General features: G+C 37.5%; 1 protein-coding gene across 3 annotated transcripts in view; it reads right to left on the bottom strand.

Annotated features, from left to right (window-relative positions):
• Positions 1–5627: 5627 nt before the first annotated feature.
• Positions 5628–20746, bottom strand: part of UGGT2 (UDP-glucose glycoprotein glucosyltransferase 2) — a 76420-nt gene continuing 61301 nt past the window's right edge. For 2 of the 3 annotated variants that reach the window (XM_059839238.1, XM_059839237.1), the window contains exons 30-39: positions 19194–19278; positions 17666–17751; positions 14794–14892; positions 13574–13658; positions 12976–13158; positions 11534–11694; positions 11130–11244; positions 8458–8574; positions 7355–7496; positions 5628–6431 (exon numbers count right to left, since the gene is read on the bottom strand). In XM_059839238.1, the coding sequence (XP_059695221.1) occupies positions 6409–6431; positions 7355–7496; positions 8458–8574; positions 11130–11244; positions 11534–11694; positions 12976–13158; positions 13574–13658; positions 14794–14892; positions 17666–17751; positions 19194–19278 (1096 nt within the window). In that variant the 3' untranslated portion in view covers positions 5628–6408. Of the gene's footprint in view, positions 6432–7354; positions 7497–8457; positions 8575–11129; positions 11245–11533; positions 11695–12975; positions 13159–13573; positions 13675–14793; positions 14893–17665; positions 17752–19193; positions 19279–20746 lie in introns of those variants that run through there. The other variant, XM_059839239.1, reaches the window with a different exon arrangement.

A 20746-nucleotide genomic window follows, 5' to 3' on the forward strand; every position in this document is an offset into this window, starting at 1 on the left:
GTAAATATTTTTGTGGATTGGGGCCTAACAAACATGGCAAGGGTAGTTACAGTAGTCTCCACGTTAACAAACTGTTGGTTGTGCTCAGCAGAATGATCCATCTCCCAGTATTTTCAAGAAGAGACCCAAGTGACCACCTGCTGGATTGGTGAGTTCAGTGCCAGAGGTGGGGAAGAGGCTGTGCACTGAACCAGTCCCAACAATCACTCTGGACAAAGAGTGCTTGGGAGTAACTGTATCTGAAATACCTGCTCACTTTGTTGTTCACAAACCTGAAATTAATTGGGGTGATTTCCTTGGTGGAATTGTCAGCAGTGAGGTGGGGATGGGGGGAAAGACTTGTTTGTCAGAACACCTCTTTTCTGAATTTGATTTTGGGTGTTTGTTTAGCTATGAATTTTGAATAGTTTGCACTTCAACAAAATATCTGCTTCAGATTTGAGCAGAAAATTTGATGTGAAATTTGCCTGACTCTGCAGCAATTTGTTGGCTCTGTACATAAAGTCAGAACTGAGACAGGTTGTGATGTGAGTGTACTGCAGGAATGTGATACTAACTCCAGCCTTACCATGCAATACAACTTCAGTTATGCTGGATGACGCAACAGGGAGTTAGTACTACATGAAATTGTAGTAATTTTATGTTTCCTGTACAGCATCGGTACTGCAGAGACAGCTGTGTGCAAAAAGAGGGACTCACTTCCCACTAGCCAAAAGTCTGTTTCTAGTTTTTTTTCTATATGCACATACTTAAAATAGGTTTGGTGTAGTTGGTGGAGTCGTGTGAATGCGCTGTGTGGTGTTACTGGGGCTGCAGCTGGTAGGAGTGAGGAGTCTTCTCGTTCTGTAACTGCATCTGTCATAATTACTGACATAATTACTGAGTTTCATCAGCAGCCATTTTCTTGGAATGCAAGAATTACAGTTCATCAGTGTTCTCTTGATTGGATTTTAACTGGAAAACAATAATCAGTTGATAGGAGTCTTCTCTTGCTTCACTCCTGGCACTTGAAAACCTAAGCAGCCTCAGTAAAACAAATGAAATTAGCAAATAAGGCCTTCAGTCTGAAAGGGAGGGGTCTCTTACTGTAGATGAAGTTGCTGTTGAAGCAGAACCCTTGGCTCCTGCCTCCAGTACTGTACCAACATAATTGCAAGGCCATGCAGCATTGTAAAATGTTTTTCACCAGCAATTTAAAGGTCAGTGTTCACAAATTTATCTTCAAACTGAGGAGGTTGTGTGGTGATTTCTAATGGTTTATGGTACAAAAGCACCAACAGCAGCCTCTTAAACTCCAATATTGGATGTTCACTAAGTTGAATGACTTTCTACAAGTTCAACTTGTGCTTGTGACCTGTCGGAAATATTTTTGCTTGAACCGTTGGAGATGCTCAGGGCTGTTGAGAGCGCTCAAGGCCGGCATGGCTCTTGGGGGCTGGGGCTCAGACCCAGGAACTGATTGCACAGTGAGGAGCCTGCTGCCCCGTGGGCTTGGCCTCTGTGCACCTGCTGCTTGCTGCAGTCCCTGAAGTTGGGCAGGCAGCTGTGGGGGGCAGATGTCTGTCCTCCTGCGGCTCTTCAGCCCTCTGCCCTGAGGGGTGAGCTCCACCCAGCTGCGCTAGCCCTGGTATTGTGTATGAGCCATTGGAACATTTTTGTATTGCCTTGCTCACTACAGCAGGGGCTGCTTTTAAATGAGTATTGAATGAGCACCGTGAGCGATGTGCCCGATTTCGTACATGCAGCAATGGCTGGGCTGTGGGAAGTCACAGTAAAGACTACAGACAGCTGTGCTTGTGTGCCAGGGGACTGCTGGAAATAAGTTCTCTTTCAAAGGACTGCCCTTGAGCATCTTAAAAGCTTCAGCTGAGAGAATTGTTTCCTGAGGTTTAATTTTTTTTTTGCCTAGAGAAGGAATAAGGTGTTCTCTCATGAGTAAATTCTTCATACAAGGCACTGAGGTTGGAGCAGTGTGGGTTTGTTTCTTGGAGGCAGCGGGACAGAGAGGAACAAAAGAGGACCATGTGCATTTTGAAAATGAATGAGGGGGAACAGGAAAACTGCATTTTAAGAACAAAAAAGCTTGAATGTAGTCAGTAGAAGAAGGAAGATGATTGATGCATGATTGCTGTTCATAGATTCCTTTTGTTGGAAGACAGGTTCTTGGAAACAATAGCAAAACACAACAGTGGAGAACAAGGCAGCTGCTGTGCACAAGAAGTGTTACCATCCCGGTGCTGTTTTGAAGGGCGTTGAGGTATTCTGGGAAAAGAGACAAAGTTGTGTTAAAAGGAAACCATTTATGTTGCAAGGCTCTCCAGCTCTGACCCTGCATTTCCTGACGTGACTCTGGCAAATGAAATGCTGGTCCCATGCTGAGTGTTAATGATGCAGGCGACACGCAAGGAAGCTGAACTCGCCTTCTTATTTATTCATGGGTGTCTGTAGTGCAATAATGTTCAGTAACTGAACATTGAAGTAAATGTCTCGGTAGTTTGTCAACCCTGAGATGTGCATGAAACATTGTTCCCATCATTGGCCTGTATGTAGATGCTAACTTTCTCTTTGGAGTTCTTTCAGTTTAAATAAACTTGTTTCCAACTTGTTTTAAAATGAAGGTGGGGGGAGCACTGATATAATAATTGATCAGTATTAAAAGAGATTCAAAGTGAATTACAAACTGAAGAGCTCAAACTTGTGACATATGCAGAAAATGTGTTAAACTTTAAAGAAAAAACAACAAACCTTAACGCTTGTTATCATTTCAGTTTTCAAACTGGTGTTTGGAACAAGAATTATTCTTCTCTTTAGGGCTGTGATTTATAGGAGCTTTGCTGGAAACTAGCCAGGATAGCATAGCAGGTTAGTTGTATTTAAAAGTGCCTTATTGTAAGGTATTGTTTGCTCTGTAATACACACTTTTATCCATAAAGCCGTAAAAAAATTAATGGGAGAATAATTTTTTTTTTTGCCCTCAGCAAATTACTAAGTAGCAGTTTCATGTTTTAAGAAGGGTAAGTAAAGTTAGCCAGAGATTTATCAAATGTTTCAAATTATAAAATGTCTTTATATGGAATCATAAATCTACAAAGCAAGAACTGTTTTTTCTAGAACTGTGGGAATTATTTTATGGTATTTTTCACAATAAAGATATTTATGATGACAAGAAAGCACTACTGTGTACTTGTCTTCCCTTCTTTCCCCATGTTTCTCTTCAGGTTTGAAGCTGGAGCTGTACAGAAATGCACAGGGCACTTCTGCAGGCAGGGGACAAGAGGAGGAAGCAGCCACATTCTGTGTGGAAGAGAACCTTGTATAGAAGTCAACTACAGCAACTGTAGAAGCCCTGTAGAGTGCTGATTTCACAATGAGAACATCCCTGGGAAATGCTGGATTCCCCAGCATTTTGTTGGACAATAAGCTTTGCCTGATTGGGTGCTGAATCATCTTGCCTGGACCGTGCTTTTGCTATAGAAGGCTGGACTGGGTGATTCTTGAGGTCCTTTCCAACCTGGTATCCAGAGATTCCACAAAGTCTCAGACTGAAGGCTTGATTCAGGGAATGGGTTAAAAGGAACCTTACTGAGAAATATTTTTAATACTAGAGCTCTGGCTCATCAACAATACTGCACTAATGCCTGGTTTGGTCATTTTTTGTTAAACTTACCAGCTGATCTCAAGATCAAGACATAGAAAAGACACTGTCATAGGAATATAAATTGTGAAACCCCTTCATCTGAATAGTTCAAACATTCTTTAGCTTATTTACTGAGTTGCACCATGTTTGGGCAACACTCTAAAGCAGTAGATGTTTTCATCCCTCTCACAGGGCAGAGCACAAAGACTGGAAATAATAAGCTCTCTTTGCACCTCTACATCTCACCTCACAGCAGATGCCTTGATTTGAACATTGCTGTTGCTTCCCTGCAAAAACACTTTCTGTAGAGGAAAGGCAGGTGAGGACTTTCTGCCTTTTTTTTCTTTGGCTCTGTTAACCAAGTAGGGAATGGTAATTGTGTAATACAAAAAGGGAGAGCAGGAAATAATCCATCTTTGTTTCTCCAGTAGCCTCACCTTGGATTTAGTATTAAAATATAATGGCATGGTGATGACTCAAAGAAATCTTTAAAAAGTAGTGAATATGTTTGTGGGACCTTTCTTATTTTATAAACCATTGTACATCTCAAAAAAAAAAGCTTTCTTTGAAAGTAGTATTATGCAGGAAAAAAACCCACTAGAACATTTTGTACAAATATAGAAAACACTGGAAAAGTACATGAAACCTTTTACATCTTCAAAATTATCTCCAGCAAATTCCATTTATAAAATTATATTCTAATCATTTAAGCAATCTCAAGGAAATAGTATTTAAAGAACTATTTTTTTTTTTAAAGCCAGTAGAGATAATCCACTTTTTAAAAGAACAGGATGCTACAGAGAAAATGAACATGAAATCAGTGCATGAATTATCCACTTTTTATACTGCAGAACATGCTCACACAGATAATCATCATTAAAGAGAACTAAAGTTTCTTAAAAAACCTTTAAATTCTGTCCTAAAGCAGGTTCTCCAATATATGCTTCAAGTTTGGAATACCAAAGCAGATCCACATGAAATGCTGCTGCAGAGTCAGGCAGCAGGATGGAAGTATAAATCTGAAAAATATTTTGAAAATAATGCAGCAAACAGTTGAATAATGGTTTGAGGGTTTTTGTCCTCTGCTATGGCAAATCAGTTACCCTTCCTTGTTATGCATGGATTTTTTAGTAATGGTGCACAGGCATCTGCTAAGTCAATTACAAGTCCATCTCTGTGGTGGAGAGATGACAAAAATACCAACTTAAAGTTGATGCTCAAATATGTTTGACTAGCTGCATGATATCCTGAAGTAATTAAAAGAACAAGCATAACAAAACAGCTCCTGTACTGAAATGGGTCAGGCATAAAGGGAACTGACATTAGGCTTTACTATTTACTTTTTTGTTATTGGGTTACACAGGAAATACTTCATCAGGTACTTCATACAAAGGAAATCCCTCAACAGACATTTAAAAGACTGTATGTGACACGTTAGAACTGTTCAAAATACATAAAGGTAAAACCACAGAAAATATAAAGAGCTCTAAAAAAAATCTGCATGTCTCACATTCCTTAGTAATATGGCTTGAAAAATATCAGCAACATGTGATTTTCAATACTCGCTCTTACACTAAGAAATGGTAAGTAACCAACAGCTGAGGACAATGACAGTGGATACAAAATCTGCTTCATTTCTCCAATTGTTTATTCAGTTATTTGCTGCTATGGAAATAAGGTGCAATCCTTGCTGATTCACCCACTTAGTGCTAATTACATGGTCTTGTGTAATTACAAGCATTGAAACAGGAAGAATTCTTATAAGGATGTGTGGTGTGGTCTCATCCAATCCCATTTTGAAACCAGCTCAGCCTGAACAACAGGGTGTGTATTTAAGGCACTAGATTTCATGTTGAGACACAACTTCCCATTTTCAAATATGTGTATTGCAAGAATTTTTCCCTGCAATTTTTATGGGATCAAACTGTCAGTATCCCATTAAAGCAACAGTTTTGTGAGTACAGGTTTAGAAAATTACAGGAGACACCAGTGATAGTCAAAAAATACTCATGTATTTTATTATTTTCTTTTCAGTTATAAACAGGATGATGATAATCAAAAGTGAGTAGAAGCAGCTTTCAGGTACTGACCTTCTGATGCAACGTCTGCTGGTCAGAAAATCACCTCAACCAAAACCGTAATGGAATTTTATCACACACTATTTAAGTGGCCAAAAGGAGCCTAAGAATCAAAAATTAGCTTTAAAAATCTCTAAGAGTGCAGCAATCCTGCATAATAAATGAAGAGTGTCATTCCTTGCTTTAGCTTCCACGTGGAGTTCTCTTTGTGTGGTCTAAATCAGACATTTTTTATGAAATTGTTTATTGTGACCACAGCATTTCTTGAGGGACAAAACTATAGGCATAGAAACAAAATTTCTGATATTTAAATACAGCAGCCTAATGCATGGAATTAGGCAACAGATTTCAAGTACATACTTAGTGTCTCCTCCCCTGGACTGACAATGCTGAACACATCTTTCTTCATATTCCAAAGTCCTCTGGGCAAACGGCACTTTAAAGAAGGAAAAGAAAAGCAAAGCCATTGGGAAAGCTGCTCCATACCAGTTAGAAAACCCTAAACACCCAGGTACCTGTGGATTTCGCATTTTTGTATTGCATTTAAAATGTTTTAAATAACACTTTAAGTTATAAAATATTTGACTTCACATTAAAGAATGCTGCAAATAGTGCCAATGTAACAGCTGTAAATTCTGTTCAGTCCTTCCCAGAAGACTCTGGAGCTGTCACCATTGCTGGTCACGGGCTGTGCTAAAGTTCATCGTGCTTGAGCCCTGCAGCCAAAGGGGAAAAAATACACAAAAGAGTTACATAGAGACAGTGTCTGGGTTTGTAAGATGTGGAGAAAGCCTTTTACTTTCCATTTCCTGCTAATCAGTCTGTTCAGGAACATGAACTTTATTTTTGGAGCCTTGCTACAAGCTGACCAGAAGCTTTCACAAAGAGTAAAACCCACTAAGAATTCCTTAAAAGGAAACGTGAATTTGTTCCTCCACTCAAGACTTTTATCTGCTATTCTTTTCTTCAACCTGGAAAGCTCAGATTATCTTTTAATGTTGTTTTACATTAGTCCAAGAAGTCAAGTCTTACTGGGAGTCCTGCATATGTGTTTGTGGTTTTTTTCTTTTGCTTTTGGGTTTTGTTTGTCTGGGGCTTTCATGTTATTTAATTAATTCAGTTTAAAACAATTTTAGTTAAAAAAAGCTAAACAAAACAACAACAACAAAAACCCCCAAACAAACAAAAAACCAAACCCCACCCCCAAACTAACTAAAACAGAATTTAGTCTACTGCAAAAAAGCTTGGATAGATAAGCCTAGAGAGGGAGATGCAGAGGCAAATTAATACTCAGTCCCCAACTGCTTAAAAGACATGAGCTTTAGATTATCCAAGTGAAGTCTAAGCTAATGTGCTTTTCTTAATTATTTGTGGCTGAAATAATGTGACTGTGTTTGAGGTGCAGGAACAGGACCACTGAGCTTTCTCTTACATTGAGGCATGAAACAAGAGAGTTTGTCCTGCCTGCGTAACTCCTGTGTAAAGAAGCATCAGACAACTATCAAACCCCACACCATTTCTCTAAGAACAAGGGAAATGACACAAATACAAGATTTGTGCCTACTGACCCCAATCTTAATTTCAACTAGACTGATATTTAATTTTTAAAAGCTAACAGCTGAATATGCATGTAAATTACCTTTTTGAAATAATGTTAGATTTTTCTTCTCTCTTTCAATTTGCTGTATTAAGTTTCGAATCTCAGAGTCATAATCAACCCATTCAGGAACTATCCGGGCAGCAGCCTTTAGTTTTGGTTCTTTGGTTTGGGGATTGTTGCACTGAAAGTTTAAAACATATTAGATGTAAACAAAGCAAATGTGAAAATAACACCTTTTCAGAGAATTTAGCTCAAATGAATTGTAAATACTTTTCATTTTGCTGACTGAGTAAAGCACAGACATGGCTGGCACAAGACTACTAAAATTTAGACAGAGTTGCCCAGGGAAATGCAAGATTGCCATTGGCACACTGAAGCTGAACCTGATGTGGATTTTGAACAGAGAGCACCTGTCTTTAGAGCACAAACAAACTCGTTCTAACAACTGTAAAGACACAAAGAAAACTAATTGCATCCTGAAAAATCACACCAAGTTTCAACTGTTTTCCTTTCAAGTTATGTCTAAAGCATCACAAATTGTGTATGTGTGTTGTCAAAAAATCTAAATGGGGGAAAAATGGGATGGGGATAATAAGGACAGGAAAAAGATTTTTGTCTCTTTCTATTCCCCAAGAAAGAAATTTCTTCTTCCTAAACATGGATAGTGTCCTGAGCATTATGCTTTTAAAACTTTGCTTTATCTCCTGTTCATAGCAATGAAACAGATCAGGAAAACCATGACAAGGTTAAGGTTCTGGGGGAACCTTCTATGTGGGGAGAACAAGAGCAGTCCACAGTGCCCAGACAGGTAACAGCACTTTGTCACAGTTCCAGTAACTTGTCTGACTGTGGAAAAATTAAAAGGAAAATATATGTATGGGCATGAAAAGCTTAAATCCCATTTGGTTAAGAGATAACACTTAATTTTTTGGTACAGTTTTCAGCTTTAATGTAAGCAGATTTGGTAGAGAGCAAGTGGGAGAGGTCTCAGAGGAGAAAATGTTTCAGGGGAAGGGATGAAATGTTGCAGTGCCTTCCAGCAAGGCTGCCTGCATGGCATGACACACACTCAACCTGAAATGCCCCAGAAATCACAGTAAATTTTTAATCTGTACAACTCCTTTAAGTCAGGATCAACTCACCAGGTCTATTGTTTTAGCCTTTTTCTTGGATTTATCATCACACCAGGTTTCACACCAAAGCCACTCCTGAGGGAGAGACTTAATGGCTACTTGATGAATCATATTATTGGGAAGATCCTGCACAAATTTTGTAAAACCATAAATTAGCATTGAGTAGAAACCAGCTTTCCATTCCTTAAACTTGACAAAAAAACCCTGACTCAATAAACATATAATACAGGATTATACCACTACTCTAAATTGAGATGACTTCTAGGAAAACAGATTCCAGAAAGAAGCTTGACAAGGAAAAGCTTTAAACTGCTATTCTGGCTATGTTCCTTACTTCACTTCTGGAGTTGTTTTTTTTTTGACCTTCATTACATAGTCAGGTAATCTCATCACGAAATCTCTGAGCCAAGATCAGGCTGAATGTAGGGAACAGCATTTATAAATGAGAAACTCCTCAGGCAGGTTTCAGGCTTGCTGCACCTGCTCTGGCCAGAGTTGCAAAGAGCAGGGGCAGTAACTGGCACATCCATTGGTAAGCACCCTCACATGTGCAACTCTTACATTATATTCCAGAATAAATGTCAGCACTCAAGTGTTAGTCACATCTTATTTTGCCAATTCACACTGCTAAATGTGACAGAATAAAATAGCACATATTGCTGCATTATGAAAGATGTATAATTTAACTGAAATACAGACATTGGTACCAAAGAATTACATCAAATTATATGGAGAGATAAGATATTCAACATTAATTGAAATGCTTTATTTTTTAAAAAACTAGTAATTTTTGGGATGTACTTGATCACCATTTGGAATGGTTTATCACCATTTCAATTCCAAAAGAAAAGACTGGTTTTCTATTGTGCCTCTCTGACTTTCTAAATGAAATCACAATTCCTGGATTACTGCAGTACTTTTAGAAGCTGCCAATTTAAAAATCGTTACATGCAGTAAAATGTAGAAAGTCAGCTGTTAGTTTCAGGATTTAAAGTAAATGAAAAAAAAAAGAATGAATACAAAACCAGCTCTGAACAAAATTACTGTACTGGAAGTCTAGTTTTTATGATGTGTAATTTTTTTTTCCTAGGAGTTCTATACTTATTCTCCTTTGCATTTAAAATCATCATTTCCCCTTCTATCTACTTCTGTGGATTAAGAACCTTAACTGCCACCCATGAAGATGGCACTGCTGGGAGATTGCCAGAGAGCTGAGATTGCTGCTTCTTTGAGAAGGGCAGTGAGCACTCCAGACAGGTATTTAAAACAAAAATAATAATAAAAGAGTTATAATGCATCGCTATCAGTAGATGAAAGCTCTCCAGGTCTCAAAAATACATTGCACTGTGGTTTGTATTTCTAGGAGTATTGCTGTATTTTGTGTAAGAAGAAGCAATGAAGACAGCAAGTGGCTCCTATCAATACGGTCAAACCAGATTATTTTGAAAATACTACTTTGAAATTTTCATTTTCCAAAGTAATTCCAATTCCATTCTGCCAAGATTTAGCTACCTTAACATCTGGTCCTTAACTAGCTTTTGATTTGATCCAACAGGCTAATAGGAGATATATGCTATCATGTATTAAAGCTGTAATTGGAAATATAAGAATCTTAAAATGAGACGTTTCAATTTTTTGAGAACATTAGATAAAACCAATTTTCTGAAAACCGGCATTATGGTGAAAACCCAGTAACCTCTGAATCCTAAAAGGTCTTTCTGAAAGACACCTTGTACATGTGGGTGAGACTGTGTTTGGAGAACACACAGCTCTATCACATCAGGACTCTGCACGGGAGATCAGGGCCAGGAATTCATTCTGTTGTCCAGAAAGATGTGAACTCTGACTGTTGCAGTTATTTCAGCCTTTTGCTCTTAACATACAGCTAAAGGCTGCTCCAGCTCCAGGTGTACAGTCTAGTCTGAGTTTTTAGTGTGGCTGTATTCCCACTTTTCTTTGTCCAGTATCCTAAGAACTACTATTTCCATTTTTACTTTTATTTCTGGAGGACAAAAAAAGGCAATAATGTCCTTATGTAAGAGAGAAACCTGCTTGCAGAGCAGGGGTGTGGAAAAGCACTGAGCAATGTGGGCTTTGCCACCATGGGATCCTGTTGCTGCCAGAGACAGGTAAAAATCTTCTGTGCTTAAGTGATTCCACAAGGAAAACTCCAAAAGCAGGGACAGTCTCACTTCTGAAACCTTCTGAAGTTTACCCAAAGTGAGACAGACTCCAGCCACTCCAAGGTGACCATGTACAACAACCACCAGAGTGCATTTGCAGTTAACTTACGGAAGAAAATTGAATTTATGTTAATGGAAAAAAAGAATAAAAAGGAAAACAAGCTCTTGGTAAACACTAATATAATTACCATTATCAGAATATAGGGTTATCATCAGAAAAACATAAATGCACACAGACAACTACAACTGAAAATAAAGGTGAAAAGTTCTGTAATTTGGGTTATTCCTCATTTTTAAATTAAAAAAAATCAGCGGTTTTCTGAGCTGTGCTCATATGCACTCCTGAAAATAGGCTAAAACAGCAGTAAATGGCAAACAGTTTTGTAATTATGTATTTCATAATTATATATTATGAATTTATGCTGAGATACAAGATATTTCATAGGTATTGAGAAAGATAAAGAAAATAAACCCCAAAATGCTCAAAGCCATATATACCTGATCTAGATTTGACAGACTGTTTGGATCCTGACTAAGAGCCTGGTACTGGCCCCGAAGCCTGTCTCCAGCTGCAATCTTCCTGAACTTCTTCAGGTCCACAACATACAAGGCACTAAAAGGAACAGAAAACCCAAAGAACTAAGATTTCTGGGGGTTCACCCTCTTTTTGACAATAGTAATAAAAGTAACGAGAAAATAAAACATGTTCCCATCCTGAAGGGATATTTTTCTTTATTAAGTGGCTGAAACTACCATAAAACGGTGAAATCAATACCTCATCAGAATTCCTGCCTTCATCTCGTACTGAGAATGGCTCTTGAATGCCTCAGCGGTCAACACCAACGCCCAGATTTTAATCCAGTTCCCAAAGTGCACGAGAAGCGAGTGAGGGCTTGTCCTACCTGATGTGGTATTTCCTTTTGCCCAGGTGTGAAGCCCAGTATCCCGATTTCCAGAAGCGGTACCCGTCCATCTCTCTGCGGCTGTCACAGAAAGGAGTGTATCCATAGGGGGCTCCATTCAGGTCTAGGTCTCTGAGCTCTTTCAGGTCACTCCTCACAATCTAAACAAGAATAGAATGTACTACTGTTTCTATGAGGGTAGGGATTGCAGCAGGCTTCATAATGTTTAATTTTAATTAAGAAAACCCCTCAGATGCTACATCAGTGGGGTATAGATAAACTATTCCACTGGGAGATACCTACCAAATTATTGTTCAAAAAATTATTTACATCAGTGGGGTATAGATAAACTATTCCATTGGGAGATACCTACCAAATTATTGTTCAAAAAATTATTAATTATTTTTTATTATATTATTAACAGTGGCCATCTGTGTGACACATTTATTGAGTAAATTATTTAAAACTGACAATATTTTTTAAATTCACAGACCAGTGTTTCTGGTTGCCCAATATAAAATTCCATAATTAAGAAACATAACTGTTGAAATCTACCAATCAATGTTCCTTCTACAGAATCCTCCTTATTTGTTACCCACCTTGGGCACTCCAAAAATTATTTCATCATTAGAAAAATCCTTGTATTTAATGGTAAAGTACTTTCAAAAAGAGGTTTTAATGACATTTTACAAATGCACTTTATTTGCTAATCACTCCTTCTTCCATCAAACCCCACTTACCTAATTTATCAGTAGTAAAAAAAGTTTTAGCTATTTGGGAACACAGAGAAGTCCTTACAGTAATTAGGACAGACAACCAATGTTCCCAGATGGTGTATTACATAGACTTGCAGTCTGTATTGCTACACCTAAGTTTAAGTTATTCTAGAGCTTTGGAAAAGGACCAAAATCATCAGAATTTTTCTCAAGGTTTATAATAACCTTGTGATAAACTCTTCAATGCCTCATCTGAGACAGCACTTTGTCTTTCAGTACATTATACATGTTCATACCTGAATGATGGACTGCATGCAAATTTAAAACAGAGAAAGGATTAATCTTGAAGAATTTCATCCATCTAGAAGTTGTTCAAATGGTCGAAATCACCTCAGACACTGGTCATAGTGGAGAATTCCTCTCACTATCAGCCCAGAGATGGAATCACTCCAATATGCTTTCAGTGAAATGCACCTTTAAGATCACACACACCTCTCCAGGTGCCTTTCTCTCCACACAAACAATTTAGGACAACTCAATGTCCACACGACTGAAGACAAGTGAAATTCTTGCATTTATATTCTGTAGCACCACTGATTCTGTTTGTACAACTGCAACAGTCTTTCGAGACCAAAATCTGAATAAAATGGCCACAGAGAATGAAACTGGATCAATTTAAGCTGAAATTAATTCCTCATAGAGTTATATGCCATTATTTTTTCTTACCTGGTCAGCATCAACAAATATTATTTTATCCACAGCTAAAGGGAAAAGAACATCCAAGAAAAGAATTTTGTAGCCCCAGATAATTCTTTGTTTTTCTGTCTGTTGATAAAGCCAGCGGGGCCATTTATACTGGACCAGCTCATACTTGAACCCATACTTTTTAGCCATGTGAGGAATTACATCCTGGAAGAACAAAAAGAACAAAAAACCATCAGGTGCACATATATGAGACACACAAGGACTCAAACAGAAAAGGAATGAATGCTCCAAGGCAGCTGCAGCTGTGTTGGCCTTACCGACTACATAATTTATTATTTAAAATGTTCCCTTAGTTTTAGCAGTATCCGCAGCTACACCAACAGAAATAGCATTTCATGCAAACTCTTGGAGACTATCAAAAGAGAAAAAATTATAATTTATCACTGGGCTTCATGTCCCAGAAGAGAAGAACCTTATACCTAACACTGCTATTTGATGGATTTAGGGGTTATTTTCCACTGTGAAAATTTAATTTAAATTATATCATTAGTCAATTGCAATTAAAAAAAAATTAATTAAATTTTAAAGGAAAAAAAAAAGAGGAAGACTTTTCTCCTACCTTAAATGTTGGGGAGAGGTAGTTTTTCAGAAACCAAAATTTAACTGGTGTTTTTGTATGACGTAGGACAGAAAGCATCATAATTCTGTGGAAATATAAGTCTACAATAAACAAACAAATACACACGGGTCATTAAATTTCAACTGCACTTAGAAAGTACTAATTTCTTTAACCCAATATAAGTAGAAACTTTCATCTACTTCTAATTAAAAGCTTTAAAGATCATATGTTCAAGGGCACTTTGAGATGGCCTTATGTGATCCAGATTGGCTAAGCAAGAGTAGAAGGAACAATTTCAAAAGTGGATCTATTAACATGTTTTATTCTAGAAGAGGTGCTTGACAAAATCAGAATAACAGTTAGTACCTTAAATATTAACTTGGCTACTGAAATAACTTATTTTAGAATCTACTGGTTGAGTTTAATAGGTTGCTGAAAAGAAAAAAAGCAAAGTTCAAGTCAGATCCTCTTCTGAAAACCCTTAACTGTAAGAATCCTTGTTTTGGGTTCAATTATTTTTCACTATTGTGGCCTTTTTTTGGTGTAACCAAAGAGATAAGCAGTGACTTACAACCTTGCAAGAGGTCAAGTCTGCCTTAAAATCAAGACATAATGAACTTGAAAATAAGACAAAGCAGCAAGTAGGATGTTTCAGATTACTTTTTTTCCTTTAAAGCAAATGTGTCTTTCCCTTTATGAAGGTGGTTGCAGGCTGAAGGAAAGAAACAAAATGCTCAAACTTCAGATGACTCAGCCATCAAATGACCATTGCTCAAATCAGAAAAGTAACACAGATGGGTGTGAAGAGATCAGGCGACACTGTAAGAATTCCTTAAAAGCAGCCACTGCTCATTGAAAGGACCCTGAGACAAGTAAGGCCATATGTGCATGTAGTAAATCCACTTTGTACAAAACACAAATAGACACAACTCTAATGAAGAAACTTCTGTTGTGTCTGTATACAGAGAGGCTGAACTCATCTTTTGTGCTTTTACTTCACATATGAAAGACATTTTCTGTCTTCAAAGAATAATGGTATTTTTGAACATCTATAAGTCGAATCACTTTGTTCTTAAAGATTAATTTAGTTCTCACTGTATACAACTTTAAAAATTTATTATTTACATGTTGTTTAAAAAGTCAGTTTCTTTAGGCTGCTTAGTTTTGCTAAGAAAATGTAGAGCATTGGTATAAAATTCTTGTTTCCCCTCTTTCCTTACCTTAAAAAACGTTCATATAAATGGCCTGAAGCAACAGAAAAAATGTTAAGAATATCATTTTTCTTTTCCTTCTCATCGGTTGTAATTTCTTCTGAAAATCTAAGAATTATACATTATAATTACATAATGTAAAAATTCTGCAGGAAAAAAATCCTACTAAATTAAGCTCATAGAGAATCAAAAATAAGAAAATACACCAAAGAAATACACATCCTGCAGGAAACAAATACATTCTACTTCCACTGCACATGCCTAGGCTTAGGAGTTATAACCTTCCCCAGAATACTCTCATAACTTTCAGAGGTCTGTGGTGATGGGATTTCCCAGTGTTTTTTGTAATATTTGTTGAATTCTTCTTCAGATTACTCTGACTCCTCTCCCTAGAAGCTAACCTGTGTATTTGAGGTATGTTGTACAGAGGCTTCTGTTTCTGCTGCACAGCATTCTTTGCTTGTTTTGAACACCAAAGTGTATCAGATGCCTTCCAGCACACAGAGGCAGGGGATGGTGGCTGCAGTCTCCCTCAGGCACTGCTTCACAGATCTCAGAATTGCACAGCCAGATTGGTTATAGTTATCAAATGGTTATCAAGCCATTTGATACTGTTGGAAATTTACCTCAATAGTCTTTTTTGTGAGATGAGTCATTCCTCACACACTTAGATTGCATGAGTCATTCTATTACTTTTTGTTCTGGTTATATCCCTTTTAAAAGTATCCTTTAGAAAGTGTAAAAATAGGTATCCTCATAATCTTTAAGAGCAAATAAGACAAGTCTCAGATCACCAAAGTATTCAAAAGAATTCAGATCACTCCACTGATACTGAAAGCTCAGAAATAGCTGAGAGGCTGCAATGTGTTTAAGTGGTGTGAAAATTCTTTTGAGAAACCCACGTTCTATTTACTCAGGCATGGTGAAAGAGAGAGATATCAGTGGAGTGGCATTGTCTGCATGGTGTGGCATCTTCAAAGAAGACAGACAACCTCTCAACCAGCACTCAACTCTCACAGGCTAAACAGACTGCAGTTCACAGGTCCAAGCAGGCTGTCTCCTTTCTTCCTGACTTTTGTCCCATGTCTTATTTTTAGTGATAGAAGGACTGAAAGAGTGTCAAGCTCTTTATAAAGCAGCCATCACATGTGAGAAGAAAATAAGGGTTTGATACAAGATCTTGAAAATATTGATTCTGCAAAGCTTTACAGAAAGCAGAAATTTCCCAAAGCTGCTGGGCTGACCTTTAAGGTCACGTGGGAAAAGCAGTCAGTTGGAGAAGGGCAGCTCAAGTATGAAAGGGCTTGGGCAAAGTGGTGTGCACATCTCCCATGTTAGAACACATGTGGGTTCCTGTAGTGAACAACGTGCTGGTGGATATTCTTTTCATTCCGGGATAACAAAGAGGAAGGGTATTTGACAGGATCCTAGATAGCAAAAGGCTGACAGCCTCAAATCATGCCCTTGAGCCACAACCTCGAATCACTGGGAAGAGCAAATAAACTTCACTGCATGAGGGGCTTCCTTGGCCCAGCCAAGCTCAGAGCATGATGAATGCCACTGTGATAAAAGGCAAGACCCAGAAGGTTGAGAGATCTTTGGCCTTGTAACCTTCTTAGAGGGAGTTGACTTTGATCTCTGCACATACACCCTTTGACAGAGCCAATTAGAAGTGGGAAGTTTGAAGTCAATGAAAAAATCCTTCAACTGACATAATTCTTCAAAGGAGGCACCTTTGTGCAGTAATGTGGGTTCAGGGTGGAAGAAATTTTAGAGAGTTGTAGCATAGTAGTCTGGGAGGGTCTCTGAATCTAGTCAATATGGGTACAAAATGCAAAAGGGGAAATTTAGGTTAGATAGTAGGAAGGAATTCTTTAGTGTGAGGGTGGTTAGACACTGGAACAGGTTGCCCTGGGTGACTGTGGCTGCCCCATCCCTGGCAGTGTTCAAGGCCAAGCTGGATGGTGCTCTGAACAAACTGGTCGAGTAGGAAGTGTTCCTACCCATGGCAGGGGGTTTGAGACTAGATAATCTTCAAGGGCACTCCTAATCCTTAACATTCTGTGATTCTGTTACATTGTAACAATAAAATCATCTGTGGATAAATGGTGATAAACATAAAATCAGCAACAGACACTCAATAAAATCACAGGTCTGAAGGTACTTGTGGCACAAGAGGCCTCATCATCTGAGATATCTTAAAGCTGGAACAGAAGCCAGTCCTGGATCTACCAAGAGAGGTGTGTGTACTGGACTGACTGGAGCCAACTGATTAGTAGATGAAGTAGAACTGCTACGCTTTTTCTTTATTTTCTTTAGCAGTCTGTGACTGACAACCATTGCCCAAGCTACTGAAAACTAAAAAGCAAATCTTTTTTGAGTCATGTTCAAAACAGCAAATTAGAAATACTACAAAGTTATTAGCCCCAAATGTAATGCTTGAGATGCTTATTACAATTACTTAAAGAACTCAGACTTTAAAGTAAAAGGTAAAACATGTCTTGAGATTTCATAAATCATGTCCAGAAGCAGACAAGCAGCATTGGTCTGCTTTTTGATCTTCAGTTCGACATATGTGAGTACCACATAACCAGCTGAGATTTTCACATTGAGACTGATTCCCTACTACAGCAAAATGAAAAAAACAGCCAGAGGAGAAAATGAAGAGAAACAGGAAATACAAAGGAGGGATTAAGAAGGGAATAAAAAAGGAGATTTACATGACATTATAGCTTGTCTTTCCCCCTTTATATTTACATTATAAATCCCTTGGAGAGACTTTTTACACATTTGTATCAGTATCAAGTAAGAAAATTTACTTGCTATGAGTAATAATAAACATGTCCTGGAACAGATGAATTAGAATCAAGTTATGCATTACCTTGCAACTGATTCCACCTTTCCTTTTTTTCCTGATGTTCCATCTGTAAGAAGCTCTTCATTCACTTTATCAGGCTTTTTCTGTACCTAGTCAGTAAAATAAAGGTCTTTGTGCAACTAGGGAAGGTAGTTGACAGTAATTACTACTTGTATTGTGATATCTCACTATGGTGTACTAACTGGCTAGAGCTCCTAAGCATGGTGATTAATAAATCAGCCAGCACGTTTCAAGCCCTCTGCACATCTTTATCAAACAACAACTGCAAATGTGGTGAATTTGATCTCATTTTCCACCCTCACAAATTTATGATCCAGCCATTGGCTGTCAGAAGTGTAGCACCTCACAATGGAACTTACCTGAGAGGAAATTGACATTTTCATAAGCCCTTCACAGGGAGAAAATGACAAATTTGTCACTGAAACATAAGCTCTCGCATCCAACTTGAGAAATTTCTGCTGTCTTATCCAGATGCTTGTAATGGCTCAAGATTAATTTCATTTACCACCTCAATTTCCTTGATTAAAAGAAATCTAATTGCTTTTGAAAACCAAATAGCTTCTTACATCCTGAATGTGTGAATCTAATCATATGAATTTCACATGTTTATATTGTCAAGCTAACTCAGATTTCTGTTGACACTATCCTGAAGCCACATCCCACAGATCAGTGAAGTGATTCTAGAGTTCAAATGAATGGCAGAGCTTACATATTCTAGTTATAAGCTTAATACACATACCACCTTTCACATAGGTGGTATGTGTATTAAGCATAGGAATATAACAATATTCCTATTTTGGCTCAAAATAGGAAAATTAGGCACCCTTTTATCCATTCTCTGTTGTTTAAAGACAGGCTCATCATGCTCCAGAGTCTTACATATTTTCCCTGGCTTCTGGAAACTTTCAGTTATAGGACTGGGGAAGAGACTTATGTCTGGTGTTTTAAAATATTTACAAATATTTAAAAATATTTAAAGTATATAGTGGAAAATATAGTGTGTTATGAGGACCTTTCTCCTCAGTAAGTGGTGCTTCATTAACTGTTTTTGATACACCTAATGAAAGTAATGTAATTTTCTTGACACAAATTTGGTTGCCTAGGGTAAAATTCAACACAACTGATTTTGACTTCCAGTCTGGAATGTGGACTTCATGTAAAATCTCTCCCTACCCACTGGAGAGAAATGGATGTCTCAAGAGGTCATTCTCTTGGTTTAAATCCATATATGAGCAGGGATGAGCAGTTCTTTGGACTCTCATCCTGCTAAGCAGAAAGGGAATTTAAGTCACCAAGACTACACACTTGGGCACTTGGAGCTAGAGGAGATCAATGTTATCTATGTTTAACAGCTATTTAACCAATCTCCCACACAATTAGTAGAACCTGATTGGATCAAATTAACTACATTGATTTTCTTTAATTACACAAAATCTAAATTATATATTTTAGTATACATATTTCAATTAAATATAGCCTGAGACACATAAGCATAAGTCATATTTCATACCAGGAAACACTGCATACATACTTGAACTTTGATAATTTTGCTTCTGAAGTTGTTTAATACCACAATAACGTCTGTCAGGTCAGCTACAGAATCTGTTCCTTCATGGCTGTAAGGAGACAAAAAGCCCAGGCAAATGTACCATCTCATTAAAATGTGCATTGTTACTTGGGTTTAATCAGAGAATAAGGTTTAGAATTGCTGATGTCGACAGAAAAAAATTACTTCACTTGCATCTAATTACATTTTAACTTCAAAAACATTGAGTTTGAGTCATCACTGGACATTGTCCACAGTCGTCGCATTAATTTTTTAATTTGAATTTTCACAGGAAATTTGAAATCAATTAAAAACTGCAGTAACCTACATCTAAAGATATTATTATGTATTTTATATATATATATATATATATATAATATTCAAATATAACAAGAATTTATTTTTCAAGTATGGAAAACATCTTAGAAATGGTGTGATGGCATTAAATATACTTTTAAAATAGATCTGCTTTTAGAAGTATAGGGAAGGCTTCATCACAGTGCTGAGACAGATAGTGAATATTGGCTTTCAACTGGCTGGCTTTGGAAGCTGTACCCCTGAAGACACTGCTCTGCAAGCACCACATGAACCTCTGCCCTACTGAACATCAGTTTAAAGCCATTCAGGTGTCTTCAAACTACTGCAGTCCACATAGTAGCTAATATGAAAAATGCTACTGTGATAGAGTATAATAAAAACAACATAATTTTCAAATTTTCTTGTTTTACACCTCAACAGCCTCTCAATGTATTTCCCCTTCAATCTCTTCTATCTTTTATCAGCATTATATGGGCTCCTCTAGCAAAAGCTACCCACACAAAAAATGGGTTTAGTAAAGTAATCTGCTACCCCTTAGGCTTCATATTTTTCTCCCCTAGAAAACAGAAGTATTTAAATCTTGTTTCAATGTGCATCATACCACTTATCTAAACACTGCAGGATTTTACACACTCATCTGAATTTTCTATTTAATACATTTTTTTGGTAACATGTGCCTGTAATCATTAAGTCTCATGGAGATGGCCTATCCTTGCATAAAACAATGTTCAGAATTATCTGAACTTTTCTACTCTCTATTGTAGTTTTGTTTTCACACTTTTCACATATCATACACATCTATTGTAGTTTTATTTTCACACTTTTCACATATCATACACATGCACATCCAGCAATAATGGTCTTTGCATCACAGGGATGTATAGTGCTCAGATATTCATTCCATTTTAAATCAAGTGTGTCACTAAAAAGTTCTAAAATAGTAAAATATGATCCAGACACAAACTGCTGATAGCAGCAGCAGCCCGATGTTCCAATTTTGCCCCCAGTGTTCACACAGCCAATATTTTCTCTGTTATTCACTCAGTCACCTCAAAATCCCTATGCTATGAATTTTGTAGGTAGATACAGAGGATTCTGCTGATAAAGAAGATTTTCCAAAGTCTCTGCAATATTCTCAGTGTTTGGTTTGGATGTAAATTCAACAACATTGCTTTGTCTCCCTAAATCTCTTTCAAGGATGCCTCCCTGTGGGCTCTGTC

This window comes from Haemorhous mexicanus, chromosome 2 (assembly GCF_027477595.1).
Source record: "Haemorhous mexicanus isolate bHaeMex1 chromosome 2, bHaeMex1.pri, whole genome shotgun sequence".
NCBI classification, from domain to species: domain Eukaryota; kingdom Metazoa; phylum Chordata; class Aves; order Passeriformes; family Fringillidae; genus Haemorhous; species Haemorhous mexicanus.